This window comes from Mesoplodon mirus (genome assembly GCF_964341445.2).
Source record: "Mesoplodon mirus genome assembly, chromosome: 9".
NCBI classification, from domain to species: domain Eukaryota; kingdom Metazoa; phylum Chordata; class Mammalia; order Artiodactyla; family Ziphiidae; genus Mesoplodon; species Mesoplodon mirus.
Genome location: NC_138985.1, coordinates 60581362 through 60605982, shown reverse-complemented (window position 1 = coordinate 60605982; position 24621 = coordinate 60581362). Strand labels below are relative to the sequence as shown.

At 37.2% G+C, this 24621-nt stretch overlaps 1 protein-coding gene across 4 annotated transcripts in view; it reads left to right on the top strand.

The window, feature by feature from the left end:
* CDK14 (cyclin dependent kinase 14) overlaps nt 1-24621 on the top strand; it is a 597668-nt gene that overhangs the window by 486116 nt on the left and 86931 nt on the right. For all 4 annotated transcript variants that reach the window (XM_082631823.1, XM_082631821.1, XM_082631824.1 and 1 more), the window contains one exon: nt 23702-23841. In XM_082631823.1, the coding sequence (XP_082487949.1) occupies nt 23702-23841 (140 nt within the window). The remainder of the gene's footprint in view (nt 1-23701; nt 23842-24621) is intronic.

Below are 24621 nucleotides of genomic sequence, written 5' to 3'. Positions count from 1 at the left end.
AGAAAAAAAGAGATTATTCTCAGGAAAGCTCATAGTCTCTGAGATGGTAAAAGTTTGGCCTGATATTTATGTCCTCTCTAGATCAGTGCTGTCCAGCAGAACCTTCTCTGTTGATGAAAATCTGTATCTTCACCACCCAGGGCAGCAGCCACTAGCCCCCTGTGGCTATTGAGCAGTAGAAATGTGGCTTAGGAACTGAATCTTAAATTTCATTTAAATTTAATTAATTTAAATGTAAATAGCCGCCGTGGGTGGCTACCAAATTGGGCAGCACAACTGTAGATCAACAGGTAAACTATCCATTTATTTTAGGTGCCCACCAATGTAATACAAGTGTGGGTGTCTGATGCTTTGGAAATTCTATGCTCAAGAGTCCTTGCATTTTGCATTCAAGTGTCTGGGGATCTTGCTTGATGTGTTTGCTTCTCACCTCTGTCTTTTATTTGTAAACACTCTGAGAAGATAATAGCTCTGGAGGACCCAGTAAGAGATAAATCTGAGGAGGGAATAGTGGAGGTATCAGAGAACACCTAGCAGACATGCCTTCCCCTCCCCCTCGCTTCCAAGAGCCATGGTGTTCCTTCTTGAGGGGCACTGCCTATTTCAGGCGACTCCATTCCTTTCTCCTTCTCCTGTTCTCTCTCTCTCTCTTTTCTGCTGGGAACTGCTGGGGGTTAGACACACAGCTGTCTACCCTTTTTGAACTCCCTGAAGAATTCACCTCTTTGCTGTTGTTCCCGGCCCCCTTGATCTCCCCTAACTCTGCTCAGAAAATACCAAAAGTCTCAGCTTCCCCTTCACCACATACAAGATGCTACCAAGAGGAGCTCCATTTTATAAATAAGCCTCTCATGGGCCCCTGTGGGTACATATATTAACTCTTCAGCTTCCGAACATTGAAATTTTCCACATTTAAAAAAACTGAAGCATGAACAGAAATGCAGAAATTTTTACTGCTCTTTATTTATTAAAAAACACTGGCTGTGAGATCCCTTTCCTCAACATTTATTTATATCATTTCCTTTTGATTAAGAAAATGTTTATGAATCTGGTGAATTGTCAGCCTCAGAATTAAGACAAGCATAAGTTGTCACTGGAGAGAGATGATTTGAACAACAATGTCATCTTTTGTATCCACTGTCACCCACTCCACACTTTACCTTGGTTGATTTTCATGAAAATTAGGATTGGATAAGGGGCCCAATCATTTGTGGGGACAAGGGGTCCCCCTCATACTTTGGGGAGACTTTCTGTAAAACTGGGGCTCAACTTCCACTCATTGTGAAGATACAGTTAATAAACTATTCATGTTGACAAGTGCATCTGACTTCTGCTGTGTAGACACTGGTCCTACTGACCCTGTAAAAATACACGGTCAATAAATATTGTTGATAGAAACCAAGAAGGAATAGAAAAGAGGAAAGATGCCTGAGAAATCTCATTATTAGTGCAAATGGCAAGAAAACACCTGAAAGTAACATAAGCTTTGGTATGATAGGGGCCAAGTTCCAATCACAGATCCAGTACTGAACCATATAATATTCAGGAAGCTCACTAACCAATCTGAGCCCAGATTTTCAGTCTTTAAGACCCTTGGCAGGATTGTTGTGAGGAATGTCAGCTTATCCCCCTTCTGGTTTTCGGCATGCCCTGCCCTCTCCTGCCAGTCCAACTATTTCATTTCGAGATAAGTAATTGTCCTTGAACATGAGTACCGCTACTACACAGGGCCCCCAAACATCTGGAATATTCCTTCTACCTTTCTAGGAGCATGTGCTGAATTTCTCGGTCACCAGATGATTTTTAAAAAATATTTCATGTGTAGAAACAAGATTCCTCTTCCCCAGCAGTTCCTTCCTGAGAGTGATGTGTTAGCAAATAGCATTGTACATAATTCATGTAAAAGTGTGGTTTACCCTAAGTCTTGAAACATATCTATTAGACAGTTTTCCTAATTAAATTGAAAGAAGCCCTTAGACAAACACTGTTACCAAGTTCAAAGCATCTTTTAGACCTTTTCCATACATGTACATGAACTCTGTACCTGAACTGATGGGTAAGTCTAAACCAGGTGCATAGAGCTTGGGTGTCCACTTGACCCCGAGGGTTTCATTCGTGATACTAAAAGTAATTATCCTTGTTGGTTATGGCTCCTAAATGGGGAGGGTAGATGACATCTCTAGAATCACAGAGAATAAAGGCTGGGAGCATAGCCTTACTCTGGTTCACCTATCATCACTGACAAGCAAATGGGTAGGGGACACCAAAGGAAACTGCTTTTTTCTTTCAGACACTGAGCCAAGTCCATACCGTAAGGCACAAGTCCCATGTTACTTTGTATTGTTAAAGTCACTCCCATGTTATATTCGTCATGGGAGTGACTTTAACAATAGATTTTATTTTGTCTTTGACAAAAACAACAAAATACATTCAAATGCCTTAAACACACACATATACAATCCTGCAAATCAGTTATTTTTTGTCTTACCTAAAAGAGCATTTTTAGATCATTTCAACATTTGGGGGATATTAGAAAAATCCGGTGGTGGTTTATAGTTGAAGTCTCATAGTGAGTGTATATGTGTGTGGATGTTATTACCCAGACTAAAAATGAGATATAAATGAATAGAAATATTAACACAAAGAGATCAATATTCTGGCCCTCACTGCATTATTATACAGCACATCTTTGTATATCTGTATGTGAATTCTCTGCTAGTCCTCAGCTGAATTTAATCCCTCAAGACTTGATATACAAACATAATGCCAAATAGAGAACTTCCCTTAAATTATTCAAATTCCCCATAAGTGATTTCCCACTCTTCCTGCAATGGAAAGCATTTGATCATAAATTCAATTAAATCAGCCATCATCTTTGTGATGTTTGTCCAGCTAAATCCTTTAGTGACTAAACCAATAAACATACCAGCTGTGTGTGTGTGTTTATGGCATGACTGTTGGGAAAGAATCGATTTGAAGTAAAGACGAAGGGTAGTTCTCATTTCTTAGGCCAAATTTTGACCACTTTACTGCAGCCAAGGTTTAAAAGATTAAACTCTTAGCAGGGACAAAATCATGTATATTCCTTAAATTCATTGGCTTTTATTCCCCAACTCAGGGCCAAGTTTTAATATATTGTTTCAGATCAAAACTGATAAACTATGGAGATGTTAGTAAAAGCAGTCAAACCACATCAACCATTTTTCTTCCTCTTTCTTTCACACCCTCTCCTCCCTAGTTGAAACAAAGGAAAAATGACTGTTGACATACTTTTAAGTTTCTCCAGGAAAATTCAATTATAGGACTATAGAACTATTTATGATTTCTCATATTTATGTCAGCTGAAGAGGTAAAGCTTATTAGAGGCTTATAAATGTTGATTGTTTCTCATCTTTATCCTAAAGCCTTTCAGACAATAGATATAATCAACCACCTCCCCTCTTTTTCACCATGTCTTTATTAATAGGATCATCATATCCTATTAATTTGGATGTAACTGAGCCTTATTTATACATTATCTTTACATATGTGTATATTCATGTGGCCTCTAGAGGGCAGCATGTTCGGTGGGGGGAAGGTTAGAGGCCAGCTACTTATCTCCATAACACGTGTGAGATAACCAACTGATTTTTTTTTCCCCCCTTTAGCAAAGCAAGTAAGCTATCTCAAGTAGAAAAATCAGTGCTGCCCCCATGGTTGGTTCAGCTGCCCCATCTGCCATTTTGGGCGTCTACTTGGATGGCCAACAATTTTTATGAATTGGCTCAGCTACCTTGGAGGCTACTTAATTAAGGATTATACCAGGTTCCATGCCTTTGCCTCCAAATAGAACTAAGCACATCATTATATTTATAAAGATAAATACAAATGGGATTTTTCCATTTATCTCTCATTTCTTATCACCCTTGACTGAAGGTTGAATTGTACCCACAGTTCTAATTTTATTTGGCAGTCAAATCAGGCTTTACTCTCCTTTCTTAGAATTCAGCTACCTCATGTCCCTTACGTTTAGATTGTAATGCTGAAAGAATTCTATCTAATGTCTCTTATTTTTCCCAAGGAAGTGAAACACATTTCCACAGGGACATCTTCCACCCATCGTGATTTTAGGCTCTTTCTCCTACCAGCCGGCAAACCTTTGGAGTAATCCCTGACCTAGCCCCCTTCTCTATAGCTACATTCACTGATTTTCTCAATCCAATCTCTATTCTTCATCTAAAGAATAAAATCCTCCCAGTGTATAAACTACACAATTCTTTTTCTTTAATTTTAGAAATTTCTGGAAGCTGCAGCAGATCTTTGCAAGATATAGAGCAGTACTGTCCAATAGATCTTTGTGCATTGATAGGAATGTTTTATATCTGCACTGTCTGATATGGGGCCATTGAGTAACTTAAAATTGTGGTTAGTGCAATTGAGGAACTGAAATTTTATCTTACTTAATTTTAATTAATTTAAATAGTCATCTGTGGCTTGTGGCTGCCAAATTGAACAGTGCAGAATAGAGCATAACTTCTGATCAGTTTATAACAAATGTTTTACCAGAATATATTGTGAGGGGGATTAGATTTTGCAGCTAAAAACCTACTGCCCAGGCTTTTATTCTCTCGCTTATTTCTTTCTCATATAGCTATAGGCTTAAATCCAAATCCTCTGACTCTGACCAAGGATTTTCTCTCTCTGAGAACATCTGAGAGATTTTCAATTTTCAAATTCTTCAATTTTGTTGAATATTGAACATATCTCTCCTGGGTATCCAGAATGGAGTTTCAAAGCATGGCATTTGGACAGCACTGATTCTGGGGGCACTGGCCATTTTACCGTCTAAGCTCTGTTACCTCTAGATCTGGTTTTTCCTAAATATAGAAATAAAACTTGAGAACGTGCTAAAATGTGTCAAACTGCATACAAGCTTGGCACAAGTTAGCATATTTCTTAAATTGGAATGTTCCCCCCCATATACATATGCAACAGTTATTTACACTGACTACAAAGAAAGCCTATGTTTGTTCCATCCACTCTAAAGTGACCTCAATATTCTTTTAAAATTTTCTTATAAGTTCCCAAGTAATCATTTTTTAAATGCTTCCATATTTTTACACATGATCTGCAAATGCATGTCTTAGTTTTCCACAGTATGCCGATATTGTTGGTTTTAAGACATGGCATGGTTTGTGTCATGCCACTAGCTTCTACCTCATGTTAGAGACATGACTGAAAACACCCTCCATATACCTGGCACATATAAATAGTTGGACCCCAGATGATAATAAATATGCAGCTTTTTAATTCTATTCCTTTACCTTAGTTTTATTTCAGCTGAAAAGATAGAATTAGTGCTCAAGAAGATAAACACCTCAGCAATTATGCCCATTTGGGGGACCTCTAAGCCCAAATGGATATGGAATGGCACCCTTCATTTTAAATCATTTTCTATAAAGAGGCAAATGTAGAGTTAAAGGCAAGAGTAAAGGAATGTGCAACCCAAAAGCTGTGCTCACTTTCAATAAAGACAGCCTCAGCGTACTGTATGCTCACCATCAAACCACTCTTTATAGCACCCGTGCCCCCAGATCCACAACCTCTTCACATGACGAGAGAGGAAAGCAAGGATGATTGGTAGCCACATTATTCTTTAAGAGACCAGTCTCTGGGAAAAGGCTAGGCAACCCCACACCACAGGGCACAAGAGAGCAAAATAGGAAGGGATCATGAAGTCCTTGTCAACACTCTGTTAGTAATGAGCTTTAAGACTGGACTCCTGTGCACAAAGCCAGTTCCCTGCCATTTTGAGACTTGGTCAGCTTCCTGTTAATGGACATGTGAGTTATCTGCAGGAAAGTCATTAGTCTAAAGTCTCTCTAATGTAGCAACTATGCTGAGAACAGCCATTTGCAACCTCCAGAAGCACTTTAGATTATTTGATAATAGTGATGCAATCATGTGCAGGTTCATATAGGTATATAGAGAGAAAATGAAGGGTAAAAGGCAAAAGCTTGGAACTAGGAGAAGAATGTAAGGTACCAGTTCTTAACTCTTCTCTAGTTGGAATTCACTCTGCAGGTTCATTACTAAAAAATCACTCCTTAAATTGCACATTCTAATGTAGGAGGAAATGCTTTCTTTTGATGGAAATATATGAAATATTTTTTCTAAAAATTTAAAAATCTCTCCTCTGATGGCTCTCATATTTGTAGCACACATTACATCACAGAGTAGTATAAATCATTTTCCAGGTCTTGAACCTCAAAATGAAAACAAACACACCAAAAAAATGTTTTCTTCATACTAACCTTAGCATCAGCCCTGGCCCCGTAAATAATTACAGTAATCCCTCTCCAAACGTGCGTTGCAGTTACTCAGTATTTTAGTACATGTCAGCTTGATGTTCTACAGCTCTGAGGGCCCTGGTTCAGATGTTGGTGAGTCACTCTACTTGGAGATCATTTGAACAGTAGGGTTGGGAAGAGGAAAGGAGGAATGACGATGGTAGAGAAGCAGAAATGTTTTCACTTTGTTGTCTTGATAAATCTGAAATTGAAGTCAGCACCCTAGGGCTGCTAGGCAGAAGGAAATCAAGACATACAAGACAGGCCATATGGTGAGCCATAAAACAAGGAAGACATTGGGCATTTAGAAAGAGGACACATACATAGTCAGAGTAAGGGGGAGACTGGCAAAGAAGGCAGTATGCCTTGGTATGTAACACAGCAAAACACATTTACAAAATCTTAAAATAAGAGGCAGATCCTGCAGCATATCTAACAGGAAAACATTTCCATCTTAAGGTATGTAAAATAATATTGAAAGTATTTTTACTTAAAGTGCTCTTCATTGTTTTATTTTAGTGAGCATTTAAAAATGATGAGATCTTTTTTGTATAAATTTACTCATAACTTTGATTCTCCTCTTTTTTCCATTAGTTGTAAGTCTCTCAATGAGGTGTTTCCTACCAAAGGAGTTTTGGGGATATACTCTGGTGTGGGAAAGAATATTATAGTCTGAAAAGACTCCTTTTACTGCATTTAATAGGGTCAGTTTAATTTTTTACATGCATAGAAGTGGTAGAGCAGCAGCAGTAATATTTATTATAAATATCAACAGCTGCACTTGTTCATGGTAGACATAGATGTGCCTATAGCATGCCAAATGCTCTGTCCGCATTATCTCATTTAATCCTGAAAATAGGTCTCAGATAGTTCTCTACATTTTCTGATAGTAACATTTCAGCTTATTTTAGAAAGTCTATTTCCCTGTCCTCAATTATATTGTAGACTCAAGAGCAAATCTGTAAATACATCCCTCATTTGCCATTTTATTCACAGAAGGACTGAGGCTAGGATGAGGCAACTAAGGTACTCAGCTTGGGTTCAGAATTTAAGGTGATGCCCCCCTCCAAAAAAAAACATAGTAATCAAGATAAATTACATTTTAATGTAATATTTTAAAAAGCCGAAAGATAGCTTCAGTGTTTTCTATGCTGTCCATCAAACAACCCTTCATTAGCACCCATTCCCCCAGATCCATAACCTCCTCCTTCCTAAACCCCAGTGCTGGTCAGGTTATAGAGAAATGGATGCATTTATTTACTGCTAATGGCACTGTAAACTGATAAACAATGTAGAAAACATCATGGAAACATTAAAAGCTGTAAAGATACTCATTTGTGGCACATTCAAGTAATATGATTTACCGTCATCTAAAAGTTCTGGGTGCTTGGGAATGCACAGATGAGGTTCCCATTCTCACGGGCTTTACCTTCTAGAGTATCTAGGACAATAAACAAGTAATAAAATAAGCAATCTCAAAGAGTGATAAATACATGAAGACATGGCAGTATGATTTCTTTTTAAAAAGAGGAATAGCATTGGAAAATTGTAAGCCATATGAAGGCTGGGATTTTGACTATGTTGTTTACCTTTATATCCTTTGTACCTATGACAGAGCCCATCACATAGTAGGTGCTCAAGAAATATGTGTTGAAGAATGAAGGTGGTAAGAGTATAGTGAGTGTAAGGAGAGTGAGAGGAGATGAGATTGGAGACTGGAGGCAAAGGGGGTCAGGAAAGGCCTTGTAGGCTACAGTTGCGATATTACTTCTGATAGGAGGCCTGGGGAATTAAGTTTATGACCTAGTAACCTGACTCTTTAGTGTTTCTCCCAAGAAAACAAATCATTGGAGTAAAAACCTAGTTGCCCAAAGATGCTCATTACTGTGTTGTATATTAAATTATTTTAAAAGACTTGGTACCAACTTAACCAAGATGAAGGGAATGGGGAAATATTTAGTATATCATGGTTCCTGAACCCCAGTGGAATATTACACAATGTTAGGACAGTATTATGAAGACTTTGAAAACATAGGGAATGCTTCATATGTTCTCTGAAAAAAGCAGAATAAAAAATTTTATGCATACTAGCATATTAACTCTAAAATTGTCTGCGAACTGTGATAAAAATGTAATATAAGAGATAAAAATAGTTGTGTTAGGGTAACAGAATTTTGGGTGATTGTTTTTCTACTTTACAAAAATTATCTTTAGTATTATTGTCACATTATTTTAATAAAAATATGTTGCTAAATTAGTATAGAGTTTCTTTTTAGGATTATGAAAGGATTTTGAAATGGATATTGGTGATGGTTGAACAATATTGTAAATGCAATTAATGCCACTGAATTGTACACTTGAAAGTGCTTAAAATGGCAAATTTTAGGTTACATATATTTTGCCACAGTTTAAAAAAAAACCCAGATCTCTTCTATAATCACCATTATGGTTTAGCATCCTCCAAGATGGCCCCCCAGTGGTCCCTGTCTTCTGGTCTTCACACCCTTGGGTAGTCCCTCCCACATTCTACTAGGACTGGTCTTGGTGACCAGTAGTATATGGCAGAAATGATGGCACATTATTTCCAAGGTTAGGTTCTAAAAGACTGAGGTTCCCATCTTAGCTGTGTCCCTCTTTCTTGGTTCACTGACTCTGGGGAAGCTAGCTGCCACGTCATGTGAATAGTTCCTCCATCTGGGAGAGGCCCCCATGGTGAGGAACTAAGGTCTCCTGCCAACAGCCATGTGAGTGAGCCACGTGGGAGTGGATTCACCAGGCCCAGTCAAGTTTCAAATGACTGCAGCTCTGGACGTCACCTTGACTGCAACCCTGTGAGAGACCTTGAGCCAGAACTATCCAGTTCAGCTGTTTCAGGATTCCTGACCCCCAGAAACTAATATGACCTCAGTATGGGCTTAAGTTTGACTTTTGGGAATTTAAAGAGAGCTTTTTAAATGCAGGTTTTGAAAGGAAATTTTATGTGGAAAAAATGTACACCGTGATAAAAATTACAAAGAAATAAAATGATGTGTTTGCTCAGACCTATACACATAGAAGTAAACATCGAGTTGATAAAAAAAAATCATTTATCTGAATTATAGCTTATGAGAAGTTTTTATTTTCTCTTATATGTTTCAGGATTTCTCTTATATGTTTCTAAATTCTCTAGAATGATCATGTCTTACTTTTATAATGAGAGGAAAAAAGATATAAACAGAGCTTTAAGAAGGATGATACAGAGAAGAGAGCATCTGCATCTGAAGCACGTAACATGCTCTACCCTCATTTGCTGTGTGACTCTGGCTGTATGGCTTCTCCTCTCTGGGCCTCAGTTCCCTCATCTATAAGGAGGGATAATTATGTTCATCTCATAGCTGGGGATGCAGAATACGGGAGACGACTTGTGAAAAGTCTCTAGCACACAGTAAATCCTCAATGGATGCTTCATCTCCTTTGTATACCTTCTCATAGTATTTAGAACAAGGGTGTCATTTGCTGGCTGATGATGTCCTTTGTGATAATCAAGGGAAATCAGATAGTTCAACAGGTAGTTGGTTCAGTGTGCGGCCTGCAAGAAAGTCTGTGACGGGGAAGATAGGAGGCTCCTTTGTAGGAGCAGTAAGTATTAAAAGCTATTTGACTTTTCTTCCTAAAGATCATCAGGCCCTTGTAGAGGACACCCAACTCTTCAGTCTTAATCCAAGTCTTGTTTTACACATAAACGCACAGGCCAGTTCTTCTTGTATCATAATGAAATCATATATTTTCAAATTCCAGATGCAATGTCATAAGATAAAGAAGCTGAAATGGGGCCTCCCTGGTGGCGCAGTGGTTGAGAGTCCGCCTGCCGATGCAGGGGATACGGGTTCGTGCCCCGGTCTGGGAGGATCCCATATGCCGCGGAGCGGCTGGGCCCGTGAGCCATGGCCGCTGAGCCTGTGCGTCCGGAGCCTGTGCTCCGCAACGGGAGAGGCCACAACAGTGAGAGGCCCGCGTACAGCAAAAAAAAAAAAAAAAAAAAAAGAAAAAGAAGCTGAAATGATAGTCCACAAAAAATATATTTTTCATCTGCCCAGAACCAAACTTTAATAACCCATCAGCTCTGATCTAACTGAATTTTTGTTCATATTTATTTAAATGGGAGAACTGGCTTTGGTGATTTTCTCCAATCCTAACCATCTAATATCTTTAACCTACAAGACAACAATTCTTTTATTTTTTTTTTAGGGGGTAAGGAAACATTCTCTCTTCTATATCAGCTCAGGATGCTAAACTGTATGTTGTTTGCCTTAAAAAATAAACTTCCCTTTTTAAATTTTTCTTGTTATCTTGGATCATGTCCAGTCTCTAAGGAAATAAACATGTGAAGAAAGAGTTCTGTGGAATGTTAACTGCACTGATATTTTTCTTCCTTTTATCATGCCTCAAGATTTGCCAAAGTTGATATAAATTCACCATGCCTTCTTTAAAAAGCATAACAGCAAGGCATTCTTCCTGTAGGAGTCAGACTGTAAAAGGTGATTTCCTTTTAGTCCATTTGGTTTAAGCCTGTAAAAAGCATTAAGTGAAAAATCTGATATATTTGTTAGGGCATTTATTGCATTACTAAGTTATATTTTCAGTTCTCAGTGAAAGGTTTATTGAGAGGTTTTGAAGAAGTAAACTTTGAAGAGGTTTTGTTCAGGATTAAAGAATATTTTTTCTTCTCTTTTGGTGAAATAATATCACATAAAATGATACCTTTCAGGAGCTATTCTTAGCATTGTTTACAGTCAAAGGACACACCGTTCCATTATGGTGAAGCAGATATCACCTTCCAAAACCAGCCTCTGTTGATGAGATTTGTAACTGCTCTAGGGTTTCAGAGGCATGAAAGGCTGTGAAGTTACCATTTTCCATTAACTCAAGTCACCCTAATATTGATGCACCAGTAAGGTAAACTACTTTGCAGGAGTCTTTTAGAGTGAAAATGTTTTTCATATTGGACTGAATATTTATAACTGATCCATCTTAAATGTAAAAATATAAGCCATTGCTAAACTTAATGTGGATTGATTTCTTTTTTGATAGATGAAGATTTTAATTTAAATTCTTGACGCAATCTTTTATCATCAGAAAATGAGAGTTGTCTTTTTCAGATGAAACAGTGCTATAATCAACCACTTTGAATTCAGGGAAATTGGATAATCGCTATTCTCTAAATAACATAAATATCAAAAACATCACAAGGGTAGAAAACTCATTAACAATTTACTCTGCTTCACTCTTGATTTACTAAAAATGTTTTGAAAACTTGCAAAATTATATGATGCTTTTAATTGATTTAAACAACTTATGGTAAGAAAAGGTCAATCTTTACAGCAGTCCTGTGGAAGAGAGGGCTACTAATTTTATCCTGATCTGTATCCAGAAGTCAGAAAGTTTGAGTTGTTGATGTCCTTCAGTTAACGATGGAATTCCATATGGGGGAAGGTCATGTCATTATGAAGGTCTAGTGTTTATGATTGGATATAACAGTTAACAAAATAACTGGGAAGTTGGAAATCAATTCCGTTGAATGCACATCCTTTGGATTTTGAAGATGTTATACACTGATTTTGTTTTAAATATTCTGTAAGTTTTATCCTTCTGATTACAAGGATTAATTATTATTACTGTATTTTATTTATTTATTTTACTGAAATAAGATACATCATTTTTTACCATGTCCTTCAGTCAGAGGATTGAAAAGTAATTATTTGTGCCTCTTCTGCTGTTAACCACATTGTTAAAGTAAAATACTAAACAAAAATATAGAATCATACGATCACTAGTCAACAAAATATAGGAACCTTTTCCAAAATACAGGTATAATGCCTGATAGGTTTGTGCTATTCCTATATATGAAAAATGTCAGTGGTTGGCAGCCTGTAACAAATCTTAGAGAAATTTTTAAAAATTACATTATATAGTTGTATAGAATTATACGTGATTAGATTTATATAAGCTACTAAAAAACACAATTTTACAACTCAAAAAAATCACTGCTACTAGGTACTGGAGAAGAATTGAAAAGGAGATTAAAGTGGAGTCTCTGCAAAAACAATGCAGTGAACCAGTTAACTGTTTCTTTCCTATAAGCAAGTTGCATGCAAGCATGATCTACCTTTGTGGAAAGTAAAAATAAGTTTAAATACACAGGGCTTTTGTTGAAAAGAATATAACAAGAAGTTCACTTATATTAGTTTTTCCTTGTGAATATTTTATGATAATATCTGCATCTATAGATTTATGAGATGTAAATATGAAAATCTATAGCTCCGTATTAGCACATGGAAAAGGCTAGTATAATTACATAAGTTAGCCAATTTTCTAAAAGCCAGACCACTCTTTATTTGATTTCAGACTGAACTTAAACATTCAAAGACATCTCTTTTTTGGGGGGAGGGTAGAAAATTATAATAAATAAAATCAAAGCTAGGAAATTTGGGGTAAATATTATCTAGCTAAGCTCTAAAATCCAAAGCAAGAAGTTAGTGTTTTCCTTTTTCTGCTCACCTTTTGGCAGTTTATAATACTCTTAAGAGTGTCAGTGCTAGCGTTTTCAAAAGCTCAATTCATTCACACCCTGCTGAGGGCTCTACAGCACTTTCTGTACTTTTCCACCAGATAGAGTTTTCTGCAAGGGCAACTATGTGTTGAGTAAGGGTTAGATCTGAAGGAAAGACCCAGCAGTGCAGATTAGTATGACTGGCTTTGGGGATTATTCATCTTGTTCACATTAAGGCTGGACTCTCCCTGTTGTCTTTATTTAATATAGGGCACTGGAGGTGTTAAAAAGAATATAGAAAGAATCGTCTCTATAGCAATAGAGTTCAGAATTAAAGGAAGAGAGAGAGATACAGAAACACGTAAGGTATCTTTAAAAACAACTTTAAAGTAATCCAATAATCCCTTTACAAACCGAGTAACATACAGCTTTGTGTGTGTGTGTGTAATCTGTGTATATGTATGTACCCATACATACATACAGTGACTCTTTGGCATGACATGTAATGGGCACTAAAGAGTCAGAAAGTTGCATACGTTCCATTTTGTAGGTATGGCCCTTGGATTGTCTGGATCAAGTAAACGAATACGTGTGAAAACACGTGGTAGACGGTAGGGCGCTCTACAGGCAGCACTGCCACAGCATTGTAACAGTCAAGGAAGCTGGCCATTATGGGGATGAGCGTCTTCCAGGGAGATCGTGTCATTAAACACTTTAGCTAGAGTAACTGAATGAGAACTGAACAATTTTCTATGCACAACAAAACACAACCTATTTATGGAAGCCAATATAAAAACGTTACCTGTTTACCTTGAGGGGAGGACTCTCTTTTTTTTTTTTTTTTAAACAGCAGTGTATTGACAAAGAGAGTCTCAGTGTAAAACAACTCTGTTTTCATTATTAACACACCCAAGAGTCTTGCCTCTCATTTCATTGCACAGCCCGGCTCCTGGACTTGAGATTCACTGCACAGACCTAAATCTTTCCTTATATTAGTCTTTATTTTCCCGAGGTGTTTATTCCAGTGTCAGGGATTCCCTTCATCTTCTGCTTGACCAATTACTGGCCCTCTTTGCAAAATGAATAAGTTCAAGCCTGTTTTTTAAAAATAAGTCACTTTTTGAAAAATCAGAGTGGTTTTATGACCGCAGTCTTCCCTCTAAGTTAGAACTTTGACAAGAAGGTGATTAAATGCACATTTAGCTTTTCATATATATATACAAGAGTGCTGTATCCGACAGTTCTAGTCGGTACAGTTGAGGAAACAGACTTGTTTTTATTGGTGGGTGGATTTCTTCACAAATCATTTTCAAGAGATCAATTGTTGTCTAATCCAGTGGCCAGTGCCCATGTTGGCATCTTTGGCACAGAGACAAGATGTGCACTGTCAAATAAAAGGACCCAGTCCACTTGGCTTTGCTCTGTGATGAGTGTGACAGTGAGTAAAGCATGAATATAGAGACCCTCCCCATCATTCACTCCAGGTCGCTCTATTTCCAACTCTGTGAGACAAAGCACACTCTTATGCTTCAGACATAGGCCCACCGTGTATGTCGTTCTTTCTCATCATAAATTGCAAGTGAGGAATATCCTAGAACGTTTTGTTCTTTTTTTTAATTTCCTTTTAAGCCTTTATATGGAAGTTAGTATCTCCATTGAATGCTTTAATAAGTAAATTGAACCTGCTACACCTCTACTCTTTATGTCCAGCTTTCATGAACTAAAATGTTAATAAATCCCAGCAAAGAATTTTATAGACATATTAAGAAGTCAACTCTTAGGAACAAAATGTAACTTGTTTTAGTTGTTCTACAAGCAGATGTATCATCAGTTTTAGAGGGAGTCTTTTGGCACCACAACGTGAAAAAACAAACAAAGAAACCTTGCAGTCCCAGTTTACAAAGTAACTTTAAAAAGACAAGGATGAATTTCCTTCCCACTTCAAAATAAAAAGTCATCCTCTGAGACATGTATACTTTGAAGATGTTCCTTAGGGACCAGAATTTGACCTTAAGATGTTTTTACCCCAAAATGATTGTTTACTTTTAAATTCATGTGTCTCAGGTAAAGTAAAACCTCTTGTAAGTATAAAAATTTACATAGTCAATTCTCAATCAAAAACTCAGTCATTCAACAAATGTCGTGTCCCCACTCTGTACCAGGAACTGTGCCTCATAGGAAAGGCCCTTTTCACCTTGCCATTGCCCAGTTCTTCCTCTTTCTCGTGCCATCATTTTCATGCTCTACTTTCAGTTTTCTCTACCCAACGTTGACAGTCTTCCTTAGTGTGGCAAAAGACTCTGGATTTGCTTTGCTCTTTATTTTCAAGATGGCTTAGAAACTTAGGTGAGCTTTTAAAGCATTTAGTTGACGGGTTGAGTGAAGAGCAGTGAGAGGCACTGTTGGATCACTGCCTTGATGGCAGAGGGGGTTGCTGTGGTGGGTGAGAGATGGCAGGCCAGTATGGCTCTGCTCACCCTCCCTGCCTCCAGTTCACACTCAGGTTCTTCCTAGGTCAGAGGACATGTAATGTTAGAGCTAGACAACCCTTAATGACCATCTGTTCCATCTTCCTCATTTCTGAGGTACAAAAATCTGACCTGCACAAGGAGTAAAGAAAATATCCTGCTCTATAGTCATGGTCTAAAGCTGTTTTCTGCTATTCGTGTTACATTCTTTCATATTTTTTTTTAAAAACTCAGGTAAAGTGTACGTGTGTGTGTGTGTGTGTGTTGCATAGATAAGGACTAGGAAAATGATGAAATTTGTTATGATTAGAATAGCAGAATACTATTATTTTCTACTGTATTAAAAGCATTTGTTTGAAAGTTACTCATAAGATTCTCTCCACAAACATACTCTGAATTCAGTAGAGATTGTTTCTCTTCATTTTCATACAGATTTATAATTTTAAACTTCCTTAAGGTTTTTTCCCAGGGAGTTTCCACAAACGACAAACAACATCTTTTAAAAACAATGAGTATGGAATGAACGTGACAGTTTCTGTCCCACGTACCCTTCCCCGTTTATGTGACCCTCCAGGAATGTAGAGCCGGCTGAGCTCACCCTGTGAGCTGACAGGCACAGTTCTGACCGCCTGAGGCCGACCCCCACCCGGTGACCTGGCATCCAGCACTGAAATCCATAGGAGGGCCTCACCATTAGCAGTTGCATCTCCTCATTTGCTGGGACATCCCTTGAGGCTCCCCTGGGACACAGAAGTCCCAGTGACAGTCACTCACAGAGGGCCAGCCTCCACCCCTGATGTCTGAATGTTCCTTGTGAAAAACCTGCGACACCCCATCTCTCCAAACTGCTCCCTGTGCTGAATTTCCTTGACCAGTCCCCCTGCCCTTTCACATCTCTAGATGGCCTGATCTCCATTCCTCTTGATCAAGATGTAAAGCCATTTGAAAAAATTCTCTGGACCCCTTTCTTAACCTCTCCCACCCCCAGCCTCAGACAATCACTGATCACTTTTCTGTTTCTATAATTTTGTGTTTTTCAGAATGTCATCTAAATGAAAGTATATAGTGTGTAGCCTTTGGCTTCTTTCACTTAGGATAATGCATTTGAGAGTCATCTATAAAGTTGAGTGGTGAAGGAAGGAACATTAGCCGGAAATAACTTCAGTTATCTAGTTTTTGAGGCTTAATAGAGGTAACCTAAAAGAATTAGTTTAAAAAAAAAAGAGGCAAGACAACACCACCAATTTAGTGCTTATTCCAGGGAGAAAGACCTAAAAACTGTAAGTGTGGATGATTTTATAGTAACTAATTAGATTATAGAGATTATAAATATTTATCTGTAGGGGGAAAAACAGTCTCTTCTGCTACCACTAAAAATCACCTAAAATGTTGGATAAAATACAAGCACATCCGTTCAAATGCATATGCATAGCTGAACCAAGAAGAAATTAACTGAAATCTCCAGGGGCCAAGAATGAAAAAAACAGAATGATAAGTAAGTGCTAAAGTTGCAGCTGCCCTTGAGGTATTGCTAAAACAGGAACGTGGAGCCACTTGAGGGTCGGGAAACAAGGCTTTGGGCCTGAGAAAGTTAGGAGGGCATAGGAGTTGAGATTCCCCACAGAGAGTCAAGACCCTCAAAGCACTTCAGCCAGTAATGGGCTGGCTAAAAAAAAAAAAAAAAAAAATCTTCTTCCAGCAAAGAGAGACTGCAAGGACAATTGTTTGTGTTGCCCTTGGCTCTGAATGGGGATGAAAAAGACTCCCCTGAGAATTCTACAAGTTTAGGTTTAAATTTACATAACTCACTTGGTCTCAGAAGCCAACAGAATGAACTTGGAGTACCTGGGTGTTGAGAGAGCTCCAGGGCTCCTAGCAGAAGCAAAAGAAAATCCCTATAGAGAAACATACTCTCAACCCAGGTGCTTCAGGACTCCCACAGATTATCAAAGCCAAGCATGAGCCCAAAATCCAGAATTATAAAACGTGAAAAAGTCATTGTGAGTGAGGGTCAGTAGCAAAAGCGACAAAACTGGACTCCTCCACCTCACCCAAAACTTCAGCTATTGGGAATTATCAGACATAGAACAAAACTATATTTAAAATATTGTAAAGAAATAAAAGATCACATTAAAAACTTGAACAGGAAACCATTAAAGTTGAAAATGAAAATTTGTCAGAGATTTAAACTTATAAGAACAAAATGAATAAGGAAAACAGTGTATTAGATGCACCTTAGATTAGAGAGTTAGTTGAGCTGGAAGATGGCTCTGAAGTAATTACTCAGAATGGAGAACAGAGAGACTAACAGATGGAAAATATGAAAGAACAAGTGACGACATGGAAAATTTAATAAGATGGTATTACATTGGAGTTATAAAACGAGGGAAGAGAGAGAATTGAGCAAAGGCAATATTCGGAAAGTTAATGGCTGAGATCTTCTTCCAGAATTGATGAAAGACATGAAACCTCAAATTCAGGAAATACTATGAATACCAAGCAGGTTAAATCAAAAGAACCCCATACATCGCAAACTGCAGAACTCTGAGGTGGAAGAGGATAGCTAACAGGCAACAAGAAAAGCCTGTGTAATGATATCTTCTGAGTTAAGGGAAAATGCTTTGAACCTAAAATTATTTCTCCAGCTGACTATTATCCTGTATGAAAACAAAGCTGAGAGAATTTGCCACCAAGCTCTTTAGTCATAGAAAGAACTTCTGAAGTTTGTATTTCAGATACAAAAAAAGTTATCTGGGAAGGGATGTCTGAAACATGAAAAGAAAGGTGATTAAATAAATGATAAACATGGGTAAATCTAAATAATAATAACCAAAACAGTGTTTAATGTGTGTCCTTATGTAGAAAGTAGAAACAAAATATTAGACTAGTGTCATCAGAATTCAAGTGTTCCTATGTTTTTTTATTGTTTGGCAGGAGGGTAAAGAGAAAGTGTAACTTTGAACTTTAAATAGTTAAAAAGTTAAGGGCCATACACTTGGAGAACTAAGGGTGAAGGTATATTCAAAGTGTGGAAGTTTCTTCAGATATCCTTGATGGTATTAAAAACACTAAACCAACTTACCCCCAAAGACGACTCCACTGGCTGCAGCTTGGGCAGTCGTGTGGTGTTCTTGGTCTTATATCTATTAAGTTTCTGCAGGGCAGTGGAAGTTATTGCCAGGAACACAGCATGACCTCTAAACAGACAAGTGAACTATACAAATTCATTACTGTTTCACCAAGAAGGTCCATCAGAGGGCTTAGCTAGGCCACAGGAGGATTGAATTAAAACCAGGAAAGCACATTACAAGAGTTCTGACCTAGGTGGGCTAAACCTGGGGGAACTTCCCTTCTGTTGCCTCATTATTGGATTTCAGATTTGCTGAGGCTTGCCAGGAGGATCATTTCACTTCCCATTAATCCCAACCTCATACGCAAAGCACTGAGAATTTCAAATGTAGTGTATTGTAGTAGACTTCAGTTTCCTTACGTCATCCTTTACATCATTTCTGTATTCTATATACAGAAAATTTTATTTTTTTATAATCCTATTGAGTGTTTTTTTTTTTAACCTAAATTAGTATGGCACAAATGAATTGACCAACTTTTGTGAAGTCATGCACAGGACAGTCCAACCAGTGTGACTTTAACAAATTTATAGAGGAACTTTAAAAGTGGGGCGTTACCACAAGGGTAAAAATATGTGAAGCAACTTACAACACTGCTTTTGTGGAGAAAAGGCATTAGGTTCTGGGTTGGCCAAGGGATGGTGATGCACTGCCATCCAACCAGACTGTGAATGACTGGTTACGTCTTGTAAAAAATGAAGTTTCCTGAAAAAACTGTCAGCATGTTGCAGGTCTTGGGAGAGTTCTAATGCTTGTTGTCTTAGCATTAATTGAAAATGGAATGAAATATGAATATGCAGTGAAGTTCATGAGGCAAAAGTGTAGTGGAGATTTTGAAAGCCGGCAACTTTTGTATATGGAGAAATATTGTCCTAAAATCCTGCTGCACTTCATAGATACCAGGAGCCATAGAAATACTGTTGAAGTCAATAAAGCTGGGCTACCTGATGTCTTAAGTTCCTTGGAAATAGAACTTTAGACAGGACCCAATTTATTGTGTATATTAGCCAACATGTAGACTTGGTGAATGATAAGTCTAATGAAGCTTTCACAGGAGCATTGATAAGCAGTTTTATCAGGCCTCAAGCTTAGCAGAATTGAAGCCTCTGTGTTTATATTATGATCAGCCTGTTTGGAAACTTAGCAAAAGATTCTTGCTGTTCAGCATTTAAAACATGCTTATCATTTTGATCAATTGACCTTTCCTGAAACCATGCAGTATTGGGTTATAGGTCTTCTTCAAATCTATTCCCATTCCAGAATCTTATCATTATATAAGAAATTTAAAGAGATTGGGTGCCGAAATAGCCAGCACAATGCTTGTATGTTTTTAATATCATGCAGAATTAAAATCCCAGGACCTATCCTCTGTGGTTTGTCCCCTCAGTCATTTCAAACATTGATAGTAGGGCCTATGTGGCTACTTGCCTGCTGCTTTACATCTGTATCTCCCATATTTAAAACAGTATACATCAGATTTGTGTAACCACAGATTTTGTTGGCTTTTGACCAAGTCTTATGATGATTTTTTCTTAATGTCTTTCTATAAATCTCATTTCGTGCTGTTATGAAAACCTCCATGTTGAAAATCACAAATCTCTGGTTGTAAAGTTCATGGGAAGTCCACATTGTACAGAAGCACGTATCTTTAATGTCGCCAGACAAAAGTGTCTTAAAATTAATTTAATGTTTGCACTTTAGGGTGCAACTTAAAAGAGAAGGCCTGAAAAAAGAGTGGGAGTGAACATTAAGTATTTTTGGCAAAACATTGTGTTTGTCTCATGTTGGACATATGGAATATGCCCTTTAGTTTAGTCAGTATTTTTTTAATTGTAGACATGATTTGTTGTTGTAGCTTAAATAATTCTGAATCAAAATTTCTGAAAATCCCTTAATTTTTTCCAGTTTTTATTGGAAGTTGTTTGCTGACTATTGTTGTTAGAAGTGTGAATTTTTTGCTTCTTTCCCAATCTTTCTTACAAAAAGGGAAATTTGTTTCTGCTGACAAATTGAGCAGACATCTGATATTTTATATTCCTGTTGAAGTGTATATATTCCTGTTGAACTTAATATTTGTATACTTGATAATTTGTCTTATTATGTAATTGATAAATGGTGCTGTATGTTGATGTTTGTTCAATCATATATTTATATATATGATATAAATATCATATATTTATACTATCTGGGTTGTATGATTATAGTTGTTTGGGAGAAATAATTTATAACTGTACACCAGCTTGTAAAAACCTAGTGCTAGAGTTTAAACATCAAAATAAATATTGAAATACAAAAAGAAAAAGAAAAGAGTAACTAGTAAACACATGGAAATAGAATGTATAATTTCTAAAATAGAAGATGGAAAATGTTGAATTTTAAAAGTCAATCCAAAAGAGGGCAGGGAAAGAGGAGAAAGATAAGGCAGGACAGAATAGGATGCAAGATTAAAATGGTAGCAGTAATTCCAAATATTAATATATCAGTAATCATGACAAATATGGATTAAATTTTCTCCTTAGAAGACAAGGATTGTTTAATTGGATAAACATTAAACCCAGCTATGAAATATTTATGAGAGACACCTTAAAATTATGGATATGAAATATTAAAAGACAGTAACAAAAGGTATGCCAGGCAAATACTAAGCAAAAGAAAGCTGAGGTCATTAAATTAATAAGAAAAAAATGAACTTTAACCCAGAAAGCTTTATTAAAGATAAAGAAGTTCACCACGGAAAGATTAAAGACTGAATTTACCAGGAAAAGATAACAGCGCTAGACTGTTAAGCATTTAATTACCCAGCTTTACAATATATAAAACAAAACTTGGGGGAATTGTAATGAAAGATTTTAAAATCTACCATCACAATGGGAGACTGAAGACAACCACAATCATTCTAACATTCTGATAAGGTAAACTTATGGCTTGGGATAAAACTTCCAAATAAGGTATCCCAGAAGTATCATATCTCAGACCACTTAGATGGACTCAAAAAGTGGTTCTGGTAATGATGAAGATTCTGATGTTGAAAATGCATATGGAGAGTTGGAATAAAAATGGTTCTTCAAATACAAGTGAGGATATAGCAAACTTTCTAAATTAAAATTTTGTGTGATAGTTCAGATGTTTATGTATAAACCAGATAGCACAAATAAGCATTTGATTATTTTATTGACTTTATTAACAAGTTTAGTCAGTTTGAGGGAGGGGAAATGTCTTCTTGGTAATTCCTTATATTTAGGTCTATATGCGTTAAATCTAAATGTGATCAACAATCGATTGCAAAAACAAATACAACTTTAAATATTTATAATTCTTCAAAATAGTGAAACCATGCTTCAAGGATGATTTATGGCTTGTTGGAGCTGGAAGGACTGCAGACATAATGTGGTTCATCACTCTTTAACAGAGTCAGGCCTAAAACTCAGACCTAGTCTCGGTCTGGCACTGTCGTTGTGTTTTATCAAAGCTGTATAAAATGGATACCAATGTGTTGTTCACCATGGTTACATACAAACTGTATGTTCAATATAAGTGCAGTTTTTGCCATGAAGTCTACCTATCTCAAACTTTGCATTTGATATTTAGAAACATATTAATGAAAAAATTTTAATAGCAAAAGAGTCTTAGGAAGAGGAAGGAATCATTTGGATGGCCCTGGACCCTATTAAAAGAAAGAAAGAAGAAGAAAAAAAAACCCAGAATTTTAAGAATGCCTCCTTTTCCTGTAGACAAATTTCTCTTTGCCAGGTAGAGACATTTAAAACCAAGATACTGATCAGTTTTTTTAAAAACAGCCATTACAGCAGCCAAACACTGAACCCACGGGTGAGACCTTCAGCTATGAAGATTTAGAGAGAAGGTCTCTTAGAGTGGATCTTTGGAGTAATATTTTTCTTTGCTCTTCTCCCTTTTTCTTCCTCTGCCCAAATTCATGACCTGCTTTCCTCTTCCTCACTCCCAATCCATCCTCCTCCCCCCACACCATAACAGTTTTAAATCAGTGCTAAAGAGCTGCTTGAGGAGGGGAAGGGAGAGAATCGTTGGTCACGAGGAAAGATGTTTATTGGCTCATAGCTTGTTTTGTAGCTTCAAGGCTTTTGAAAGAATACCCACTAGCAGATGCAACTTTTCTTCACATTCTTCTGGCTGCTTAAGAGTCACTGTACTTACTTCATCTTGTAGAAACTCAGGAATCTGTGGGTAAAAGCCTTTAGGAATGATCAGAGAGCTTGGCACAAGCAAAACCACTTTAAGAGTCAACTAGTTCTGGGTGGGTTTGCATCTGCTCAACCTGCTAATTGAGCAAACCATTACCTTCTCTGGCTTCCACTTAGCTCCCCCTGCTGTTAGACGGAAACAGAGTTATCTTGTCCGAATAGTAAATAGGAGAGTGTGTGAAAAGCGCCTAGGAGAGCGCTTGACACATGTTCACCTACTCATAAATGGTAATCATTATTAGGAAGACTTTAATTATCATTTTTATGTTAACTATTTGGGTTTGATTGCCCTGAGCAGTGAAATAGAGATTCCATGGAAAACAAGGCTGGCTGGACAGTGTGGTCTGCTACCCATTTGAAAGTAGCACCACATGGAAGGTTTTACTCCTCTGCTTTTGTGGTAATCTTGAGACACATATTTTCTCTCTCCTGTCGTTTTAAAGGTCATCTTGAATTGATTCAGTCCCATATGGTTTAAGCCTATCCCCTTTGTTAACCTGCATGTTAATATTATGATTGTTAATATTTGAAAGGGTACTTATTCCAATAATTTTTTGTTCAATGTAAGAAAATGTAAATTCTTAAAGGGAAAAGTAACTTTAGCAACTAGAGAATTTAATAGTAGATTTATTTTAATTCTCCTGGTTATTTTGTATTAATTTTCCTGTAAATGTATCCAGATGTGTATGCAGTACCTATATTCTATGAACAAATTCTGGCAACTATTTGATAAATTATCTTCTGAAATTTTCTACCTTGGGACCTAATTCTATCCTGAAAATATCAATCCTTTGCTTATAGTAAAATATGTTACATCAATGAGGAAAGCGAGAGTAAAAGCTGGTTTACAGTAACAGATACTCTAAGAACTAATGTGAATTCTGCTTCTTTTTATTTTCAACAGGCAATTTAACTTGTTTTCTTGGCCAGGAATAAATAAATGCTGAAAAATTAGGTGAGCCTTATGTCTTACTTAGGGGATTTTCTTGTTTGTTCTGATTTCTCTCTTTTTTGCTTGTGTTTTCAGGCTCAGCTATGTGAATCATGCAGAGGATCTGGCCTCCAAACTCCTACAGTGTTCCCCAAAGAACAGACTGTCAGCACAGGCCGCCTTGAGCCACGAGTATTTTAGTGACCTGCCCCCACGGCTATGGGAACTGACTGATAGTGAGTATGACGACTTCAAAACATCCAATCGAAGCAGGGACATGATTTTAGCATCTATGTGTAACACACATGTAGAGAGGTTCACATGTTTATATATGCATCTAATATTACGTATGCTTGTATATGCATTGCCTGTATACGTGTGTGTGTGTGTGTGTGTGTGTGTGTGTGTGGAGAGAGAGAAAGAGAGAATGGGGGGAGGGGGGTAGTGTGTGTATATATTTAGTGGAATCCTGCCATTCAATTGCTAGCTTACCAGACACAGGAAGAAAATGGATTCCTTTTTTGCTATCTCTGCTCTGCAGTCAGCAGCTGCATGTCTTTGTATTTGATTATGTGTGTGTCCAAAAAAATGATATGAGCAGTCATAAAGGAAAAGGAAAATATGATTTACATATTTAGTGCTTATGCATATAGTATTTTTTAGCTGGCTGCAGTACACAGAGTAGAAATGATTCATTTCTGTTTGATTCTCAGAGACAATCTTGGTTGTAACAATAACCTTAAAAAGGGCTGCTATGCAGTGAGCTGACGAACAGAGTTGGCAATTGGCTAATGCGCTGAATTGACATGTAAGAACTGAAGACATGTAATTCATTTCAACTACAAATGCTCTTGGTATTCATAAAGAGCTCTTCTCTGGATCTTTTAAAACAAAACACATTCCTGGGTGGGTTTTTGTTTTGTTTTTACAAAAGTGTTCATATTTACACAGCCTTTTTCAATTACATTTTAAATATTTGGGGGAGGATTTATGACTGGGAGGATCTCATCTTTCTT